This window comes from Castanea sativa, chromosome 4, assembly GCF_040712315.1.
Source record: "Castanea sativa cultivar Marrone di Chiusa Pesio chromosome 4, ASM4071231v1".
Taxonomy (NCBI): domain Eukaryota; kingdom Viridiplantae; phylum Streptophyta; class Magnoliopsida; order Fagales; family Fagaceae; genus Castanea; species Castanea sativa.
The window spans coordinates 51,473,770-51,484,101 of record NC_134016.1 but is presented as its reverse complement, the minus strand read 5'-3'; the positions used below and the strand labels follow the sequence as shown (position 1 = coordinate 51,484,101).

The window sequence follows — 10,332 nt, the reverse complement described above, 5'->3', positions numbered from 1 at the left end:
GTGTGGCGTTGGTGTGTGGGTGGAGGTGGATTTTTCTGTGGCTGCTATGTGGGTGTAGTAGATTTTTTTGATATAAAATTTGTTTGGAAGCTGAGAAAATGTGAGAAATCAGAAAAAAATTTGCATTTTCAGAATGTTACCAAACACTTGAAAATATTTTCCAAAGTATTTTTTAAAATGCCACCAAACATCTAAAAATATTTTCCTTTCCCGAAAATATTTTCTTTTCCTGAAAACATTTTTCGGAATTGCTTTACTGTCGAAACAAACGCACCCTAAATGACTCTTGCATAGTAACGTAATGTGATTTATCATATAATGGGAGGCTTGGAGGAATTTTTTTTTTTTTCATATTAATATTTGTGTGTACACACAATTTTGTTTAACTAATCAACTTTTTCCAATGGTGTTATGTAAGCTTTTTAAAGTTCAAAATTTCCACATTATCTTTCTTATTTATATTATTTAATAATTTATTTACTATGTCAAACAAAATGAAATCAAAGACTTCGGCTCTTGTTAAATCCTTCGGATCTTGTTAAATCCTTCTTGTATTGCTACACAAGTTTAATTTTTCTTACATATAATAGAAAACTAGTTATAATTCCTTGTTTTATTATATATAATAGGGTTTGGTTAATGTATACCCTTAGGGCACACATTAAGTCATCCAATTTTGGAAACATTTTCTCAAGAATTGAAAAAACTGTCAATACTTTTTCAATTCCTGAGAAAATATTTTAAAAAATGATTAATTATTATGTGTGCTAAGGGTATATATTAGCAAAATCCTATATAATAAACTAACCTAATGCTAACATTTTTTTACTAAATTAGGTTTAGTATTTTCAAAAATATCATATTCTTTATAAAAAAATCAATTTATTTTTATTTAGTAATATATTTAAACATGATAGTTATTAATATTTTATATAATATTTTAGTGCTAGTGTTCTTTAAAGTAAATATAAAATTCATGATTTTGTAAAAAGTTGTATCAAACAACCAATAATATCTTGGCCAACCCTTATTATATGTTTTAGTAATCATTATAGATTCTCTTAGATTTTACCTGTTACAATTTGGATACTATAATTGGCTTAATAGCCTTGAAGATCATACCATAAATCCAAAAGTCTTAAATTCTATCTACTAGACTATATTCATAGCATATTCGAGGTATCTTATAGGTAGTAAGTAAAATGGTCCAATTAAAGGTCGAGACATCGCTTTCTATAATATATTGTAATATATAGCATTTTCAATAATAATTTAATTATTCAATTTGAGAAACACCTAATGATAAGACCAAAGAAAATAATAATTTACAAAAATAGGACAAAAGTACAAATTACACCATTTAATTTTGGTCAATTGTCATTTTAGTACTGTAGTTTTTGTTTTTGTTAGTTTGGTCCCATCAATTCATATATGTTACCATCATTAGTCCTTCCATCCATAACTCCCATTGACCATTAAATATAAATTTTAATACTAAAAAACCATTAAAATACAAATTGCACATTTTATGTTAAAGAAAATTGTCATTTTGGTCCCATAGATTTTTATTTTTGTCGTTTTTATCCTGTAAATTCACATTTGTTGTCAACATTAATGCTACTTAACAATCAATTTTTTAACGAAATAGATGAAGGACTAATGGCCCTTTGTTGAAAGGTATATTCATTATGAGTATACTGTTAACTACATCTTTATTTTTTTATTTTATAAGAGAGAGATGTTAACTACATCTTTGTGCGTTAACAAAATCAATGTTGTTGTTATGTAACGTGAGTTCATAATAAATTACCAAATATCTACCCCGTTAATTAAAATGTCAATAAAGTTGATTAAAAGATGTTTTTATCCCAATTTTGGTTCAAGTATTGGATTATCAATAGGGGTCTTGACATGCGATCTCTCCCTATAGAAGAAAGTGGGTTATAATCTTCCTTTCCTATTTGATGTCATATTATTCTCAAGGTTTGTTTGTTAAAATCAAATATTTTAATATTGGTCTAGTATAGTGTATCGTTTTAGGATCATCGCTAAATTTATAAAATACAAATACACTTTATTCTTCACCACTTAGTATTCTACCGTATCACTTATTGATTCAAAATACAATATTGCATATTCTTAATATCGTCATATATAACACGTCAAATATGAATAAAGTAAACGAGAGGGGAAAAAAATAATGAAGAAAGAGAAAAACATGTCCCATGTGAGTAAAGTAAATGAAAAGACAATTTGTAATGAAAATAGTAGAGAATGAACATGTTAAAGGTGAGTTAAGTAATGAAAAAGGAAAAAAGAATTTAGGGGGGAAAAAAAGAAAGAAAGAAGAAGCTTTGTTCACATTAAAATCAAAAAATCACTAAATTATTTGGAATTTAGTAGAATGGATAAGAATGAACCGAGATTTAAACGGAGGTAAAATATCCAAATAGACATCATCTAAAATATAATTTTTTGGCGTTTGTAATCGGAATGGAATAGAATTAATAACATCGATAGATGACAAAATGAAATACATAGAGAAAAGAGCAGGTGTAATTGTCATTTAGAAAAACCGCTCTCTTCCAAAATTTAGAAAAAAAGAGAAAAAAAAAAAGCGTAAATCAGACAAATTGAGGCGCACTCGAAGACTTAAAAAAGTCCCAAACGAGTGAAAAGCGGAGAATGGCACCAAAATTTCGAAAGAAGTCAAGGAATTGGTTGCTCAATTGACCTCTCACCTCAGCAAACCAATATCCAAGAAACGCGTAAAAGAGTGTATCTACATCGCGCCGCACCCAATAGCTACCCAAAATTCAAATCCGAACCTGTGTATTTTCAAAACCCCGCCGTCTCTCTCTGCCTATCTGGCTTTGTATAAAATCCCAGAGAGAGAGAAAGACACATTGACATTACCATCATCATCATCAACAAAACACCAAAAAAAAGCCTATTTCTCAAAAAGTCTCCATTTTTTTCTCTCTCTATCTCTATCTCTATCTCTATCTCTCACACACACAGACACAGTCACTCTCTCAGTGTGAAAGTGTTGTGTCAGCCCATGGCGCACGTTAGCGAGTTGCCGTGCGACGGAGACGGCGCATGCATGGTGTGCAAGGAGAAGCCATCGGACGAAGACAAACTCACCTGCAAAACCTGCGTCACGCCGTGGCATCTCGCCTGCCTCAAGACTCGCCCGGAGACGCTCGTCTCCGCTCTCCACTGGGAGTGTCCCGACTGCTGCACGACCTCCGTCGTCTCCGCCGCCGCGCCGGTCGGAAATGCGGCGGGCGGGGCCTCCGACGACCTAATCTCGAAGATCCGAGCGATCGAGGCCGATGCGTCTCTGACGGACCGAGAGAAGGCGAAGAAGCGACAGGAGCTCGTGAGCGGAAAGGCCTGCTGCGATGACGAGAAGAAGAAGAAGAAGAAGAAGAGGAAGAGAGGAGAGAAGGACGAAGAAGAAGAAGACGAAGACGAAGACGAAGACGACGAAGACGCGAAGGAAGAAGGAGAGAAAGATGTGTTGGATGTTCTCGATGGGAGCTTGAACTGTTCCTTCTGTATGCAGCTACCGGAGCGCCCTGTTACGGTTCGTTCTTTAATGCTCTCATTATTTTGCTGCCTCCTCTGCATTTCACTGTTTTTCGATGAGCTCAGAGCTCTCACATTTCGCCTATATCTCTTTGTTGTTTTGGATTTAGGGTTCGATTTCATTTTTGAACTGCGTATTATTCTCTGTCAAATGCTATATATATATTTTTTGAGATAGAATATTGTAGATAGAGTGATTTGTAGTATATTTGCACTGAATATGAATCTGCGTGAGCTATTTTTGAGTGATATGATTGGTTCTGATCGATGGCTGTGTTTTTGCTGGACACCTATTTGGTTATTGTCCTCTGCCTCATATGTGTACAAATGTACTAGTTTTAACGAAATTTCCATGGATGTTTGGATGAGTTTTGGGTCTGAGATTTGTGCATTTTGATACTGTTTTTGAGAACTTTTCTCTGTGTACGTCATGTGGACCCATAAATAGCTTTTTTTGACCTCTTTTGATGGCGTTCTACCCATTTTGCTCTTAGTTGTCGGGTTTCCTTTTTCAAAACCCACTTTCTTTTCGTTTTTAAATTATCTTATGTGTATGTACTTGTCTGGCACATTCTAACCATATTGTCTTACTCTTTCCATCCTTTTTTTGGGTGCTCGTCTTTGTCAGTGAATTTTATATGTACTCCACATCTCATTTACGTTGGCAGCATCTTAATTATGATTATCAAAGTGTCTGCTTTGTCATCTTCATTCGCCTCCAGTTGATGAGAGAATCATGCTCTGGTGGGCCTATTTATTTGCAAACTAAAATTGCCTAAATTGGCTATCTGGGATGAATACGTTTCATTGACATGGAAATTGGATTTCAATGTACCAATTGCCTTCATTGTGTATGTGACAATTCAGCTAAAGAATTATCTTGTGATTTTGGTTCTGTTTGTGTTTTTACCAGACACCATGTGGGCACAATTTCTGCCTAAAGTGCTTTCAGAAATGGGTCGGGCAAGGAAAGCGTACTTGTGCAAAGTGCCGTTGCTCCATTCCTCCCAAAATGGCAAGTCAGCCCCGCATCAATTCTACCCTTGTGGCAGCCATTCGTATGGCAAAGGTGTCCAAGTCAATTGGTGCTGGAGGCCCTTCAAAGGTCTATCATTTTGTACACAATCAGAATAGGCCTGACAAGGCATATATGACTGAGCGTGCACAGAGGAAGGGGAAGTCCAATGCTGCCAGTGGAAAGATATTTGTTACTGTCGCCCCTGATCATTTTGGTCCTATCCCAGCTGAAAATGACCCTGAAAGAAATCAGGGTGTGCTTGTTGGTGAATGCTGGGAAGATAGATTGGAATGCAGGCAATGGGGTGCACATCTTCCACATGTTGCTGGCATTGCTGGGCAATCAAACCATGGTGCCCAGTCTGTGGCTCTTTCTGGAGGCTACCTAGATGATGAAGACCATGGAGAGTGGTTCCTCTACACAGGAAGGTTTGTTTTTAGATTGCTGTTCTGTCAACTGATTCTAGTTGCTTTTGCAGCAGTCATAGAGTCTACTATTTTGCTCATGAAGTTTAAGCATTATTTAAAGGCTAAAAATTGAATTTGTTACTGCAAATCCTGGCCGCTATTGATGATTTATTTCCAATTGGTTGTTACTGTAAGATTTGATGCTTGGAACATCGCAGTAGCCTTTGCTTTCAAAGAGGTCTATAAATGGAGATTTATAATGTGAGGCCATGTAGCCATTAATTTAAATTCAAAGCTTACTACTGTAGGACTTGCAAATTTAAAATTTTATTTCTCTATTGCAAGTCTTTTACTTTGGGTATGCTTATAAGATGTCCATCTTTGAGTATGTCCTATATGTGCACAAGGATGTTCCTTGGTGGATAATATTAGGCTGGAACCATTGCTGTATTGTTTATAATTTTTTCTTTTAACTTTCATTGCCCTATCCAATGAAGTGTAAAATCTTTGGCCATATTTTTTCATGTTTATTCTGCATCCTGCATATCAAGCTTATCTTATAAATAAATGTGATCAATTTATCTCCCCATCCCTGGCCTCTTTGCTTATTAAGCATCTGTTAAATTTTATACATGTGGATGGCAGTGGAGGCAGAGATCTTAGCGGGAATAAACGGACAAACAAGGATCAGTCTTTTGATCAGACGTTTGAGAAAATGAATAAGTCACTTCAAGTTAGTTGCTTAAAAGGGTATCCTGTTCGAGTTGTCAGGTAAGTGTTAATGACTCTACCTCTATCTCTCTCTATGGTATTTTAAATCCTTTATTGTTTCATTATTTAAAAAATTCATAATCTCAAACATAAATGCTCTGCCTAGTTAAACTCCTTTTGTTATACTAGAAGTGTTAATGTAATTCTTTGTGTAGGCATTGATTTTGTAATTGAAATAATATTTTAAAGGTGTGAATGAACATTGTCCATTTGAGACCATTTTATATGCAAGTTTCCATAACTGTTGGCTGAGGGAATAATTCTTGTTCTTTTTCTTGGATAAGAATTAATTCTCATTCCTGCTTCCATGTATAGAAATAGACAACTAATAGCTTACAATGAAGCAACAGTGCTTGTTAGATGAAGAATAAATTCTGAGACTGGCTTTAAAGGATAAGTGATTGCCTAAAAGGATGAATACTTTTCCCATGGGTAGAAATTTCTAGTTCTTGGGAATTAAATCATCCAGTGAACTTACATAAGTAGGTCAAATTGGGACATTATCATAGTGTTTTCTTTTCTTTGCATTATGTTGAGCAGGTCCCACAAAGAAAAGCGCTCTTCATATGCCCCAGAGAAAGGGGTCCGTTATGATGGAGTCTACAGGATTGAAAAATGTTGGCGAAAAGTGGGTATTCAGGTAATATGTGTGATCCTACATATTTGAATTGCTCATCTGGTTTAATTTTGCACAACAGATCTTTTGACATTGTTTCTGTGATGTAGGGTTTCAAGGTCTGTAGGTATCTTTTTGTTAGGTGTGACAATGAACCAGCCCCCTGGACAAGGTTTGTGTTCTGCCAATTATTTTGTTGGTAATCCTCATCTGAATTGTACTAAATTTCCTAACTTGAACTGCAGTGATGAACATGGTGATCGTCCTAGACCTTTACCTGTCATTTCTGAGCTGAAGAAGGCAAATGATATAGTGGAGAGGAAGGAAAATCCAGCATGGGATTTTGATGTGAGTGGTTAAATGAATTAATCTTGTTTCACACTTAATATTTGCCTTGGTTTCTTCCATTTCTGACTGGGAGATTTTGTCCTTTGCATTACAAAGCTGCATTGTAATGAACCAATCTTAATATGAATATAGATGGTGTCCTTGCTGATGTTCAAGAACTGAATTTTGATAAACAAGTCTGGAATTGCAGTTCATTTGTTATTGGATTCACTTAAAAAATGAATTTTCTTGTTGTGAGCTAGTAAAGCTACTAAGCTCTAGCCTCTGCATTTCTGGAATTATATATGTATTTTTGGGTATTTTTTGGTAGGAGGAAGCCGGTTGCTGGAAGTGGAAGAAACCTCCACCCCTCAGCAAAAAACCGGTACGAACTGGAAGTTCTGATGACATAAGGAGGACAAGGAAAGTAATACGGCAAGCTAAGAATGTGAATGTGAGGGAGAAGCTCCTGAAAGGTCTGTTCTCTCTCCATCCTTGAATCATTTGTCATTAGCTCTTTAGTTTTGACCTTCAATTTGGCTATCTCCGGTTACAAATGTGGGTAGGGTTGATCAAACATTGAAAAATGAATCTAGAAGAGTCACTTTGGTTCTTTATGGACATGGAGTTGTTTTCAAAGATCCAATGTATGTTTAGTTGGTTGTTTGCATGATAAACCATGTGAGATATTCACCTATATATTTTCACATGCAGAGTTCAGTTGCCTTATCTGTCGGCAGGTGATGACTTTCCCAATAACAACACCTTGTGCTCATAATTTTTGCAAGTCATGTTTAGAAGGTGCATTTGCTGGCAAAACTTTTGTGAGGGAGAGAAGTAGAAATGGACGGTCGCTCCGGTCCCAAAAAAATGTCATGTGCTGTCCATCTTGCCCAACAGACATCTCTGATTTTCTTGAAAACCCTCAGGTGTGTCATGTACTTGCATATTTTCTCTTGATTTATGCAAAGTGAATTTTATTTGTGCTTTATTTTGTACTCCCTCAGTCCTATATTGTTGGTCCTGTAAAAAATCCAAATTCTAATGAAAGAGTGGGCATTGATTTTTTGTTGTTTTTCCAAATAAAAGAGGGTATGAATTTTTGAGAAAATGGGAGAAGGGAGAGTACATGTGTACTACTAAAAGAACATTATGGGTTTAATTATTGTTGGAAAGTGCATGACCTTGTTTTGTCTTCTAAGCAGCCAAATGAGGCATTAGTGACTTCCTAATTTCCCATGTATAAATCATTATTTATGGCTTATGCAAATGGAGATGTATATTTACATTATTTTGTGGAATTGAGCGTGACAGGTAAATAGAGAGTTAATGGAGGTAATAGAATCTCTGAAATCCAAGACTGAAGAGGAGAATGGGAACAATATTGAGGAGTCTATTAAAGAAACAGATGGCTCTGAGGAAAGTGCTGATCATTCATCCACAAGCAGTGACACTAACACAGAAATTCCAGACAATACAGGCTTGGATGATAGTGTGCAGAGTCATCCAGAGAAAAGCAAACCCAATAAAAGCCGAAAGCAAGAGAATGTTGTTGATGGGGAATGCTCAATAGAGAACAAGGGCGGGTTGGAAAATGAACTCTCTTCAGAGAAAGCTGATGCTAAGAGTTGCTCACCGAAACATGTTGATGGGGAATGCTCAAAAGAGAACAAGGACGGGTTGGAAAACGGACTCTCTTCAGAGAAAGCTGATGCTAAGAGTTCCTCACCGAAACAGGGTGTTGGTTCAAAGACCAGGAGCAGGAAAGCTGAGAATGCTTTGGATGAAAATAATGGTGTTGGTGTAAAGACCAGAGGCAGGAAAGCTGAGAATGTGGTGGACGAAAATAGTGGTGTTGGTGTAAAGACCAGAGCCAGGAAAGCTGAGACTGCTGTGGATGAAAATAATGGTGCTCGTGTAAAGACCAGGGGTAGGAAATCACAGAAAGTGGTGGATGAAGGAAATGGTTCACCATCAAGTCCTCTCCATGTGTTAGCTGATGATGATGACTTTGAATGATGAATCTTATCTGTTGGATCATCAGATAAACTCATTTTATTAGGAGTATTTTTAGAAGTGGCTTTGGTAGGCTTTTTGCGAACACTTCAGGAGTTGTGAGAATGGGGCTGAAAATTGGATAATGCCTGAAGTATGGCGTTTGCATTTTTGGAGCAGGAAGCTGAACCATCTACAAATAGTTTTCTGAATGCTTAAAAATATATTTGGTGTAGGATATTGCACCATAAAAAAATATTAATATTTCATAATTGTTCTTCATTTACCAAATCTTTTGAAAATTTAATGCTTTGTTGCCTTGACATATCATGCCTTGCAGAATATGATTTGACCATCTGTTTAGTGAGATGCTAGCTAGCTGTAAGCACTGTGGATGATTGGATGGTGAATGAGTTGCATTACCTTTATTTTTAATCCACTACTTTCATTAAACAATAAGACAACAAGAAAGCAGCATCTTTCCTCAATTACTCAATAACAAGAGGAAGAGAATGATTTTTACAAAATCCAAAAATCCTTTTGAGTAGTCGCAAATTTAGCAAGAGCATAGCAATATAATTAGCGTCTCTCCTAACCCAGCTAAAAACACACTGGACAAAACTTTTGCTAAACTCGAACACGTTACTCAAAAGAGTGGAAATAGACCACTCAATAGAAGATAAACCTAAATTTAAAGCATCAACACATATTTTAGAATCTCTTTTCAGGCTTTTCACAGTAATCTTCTGAAGTTCTCTTTAGCTTGTGTTATCTGTAATGCCCAGTGCCACAGGAAGGCTGCAGCTTCGGCTTGAAGAGGATCACACAAGGCATTCTGTTTTGTCCAAGTCATAAGTACCTCACCAAAAGCATCTCAAGCTACTATGGCCAAAGTAGTGGGAGGTATTTGTTACCGCAGCATCAAGCCATCAACATTAAGCTTGGGTACATTTGATGGAGGAGGAAGCCATCTATCCCTCGATCTATTGTGAACTTCTCTAATGAACTCTCTCTTAGCATTGTGAAGCACGTTACATTAGAAATAAGTAGTTTATTGCACAACAATGAAAAAATTTTCTTTTTTTATTTAACTCTTTCATATACAAGGGGATTTTACGTAGAGAAATAAATGTTTCATACTAATGGATTTAGGCGCATAACTATGAATTTCAATATACGAGATATTATAGCTCTTACCATTGAGATCTGCTCAACAAGTATTTCATGGAACAAATTAATTGTAGACATTAATATAATTAGATTGGCTCTTTACTGACCAACTTGTTATTGCAAATCTTAGGTATAATCTGATTATGATCATTTGATAATTTTGTTCAGCTTTGTTTTAAATGGTTCTCTAGTGTTTTCATATCAACTAGACTTAGAATCTTGCAATATCTGAGAATATATAATTGTTTTGAGATTTTTATAATGTATAATTTATTCTTTAAATTTTATTTTAAATAATTTCTGTCCTTAAAATTTAAACAATTTCTAAAAGTATTTTCTATCTTTCTAATTTTACAAATATATAACTTTATTGTTTTTGGTGTTTTTGATTGATATTATTCTCTTTTGAAGTGATCTATATTCTTCTAACTATT

At 35.5% G+C, this 10,332-nt stretch overlaps 1 protein-coding gene across 1 annotated transcript; it reads left to right on the top strand.

Moving 5' to 3' along the window:
* The first annotated feature begins 2,875 nt into the window (after positions 1 to 2,875).
* On the top strand, positions 2,876 to 9,053 carry LOC142631322 (E3 ubiquitin-protein ligase ORTHRUS 2-like). Its single transcript, XM_075805474.1, has 9 exons — positions 2,876 to 3,592; positions 4,508 to 5,040; positions 5,665 to 5,790; positions 6,331 to 6,430; positions 6,517 to 6,578; positions 6,652 to 6,754; positions 7,065 to 7,209; positions 7,448 to 7,662; positions 8,048 to 9,053. The coding sequence occupies exons 1-9, from the start codon at positions 3,062 to 3,064 to the stop codon at positions 8,750 to 8,752; spliced, it is 2,520 nt and encodes an 839-aa protein (XP_075661589.1). The 5' UTR covers positions 2,876 to 3,061; the 3' UTR covers positions 8,753 to 9,053.
* Positions 9,054 to 10,332: the final 1,279 nt, after the last annotated feature.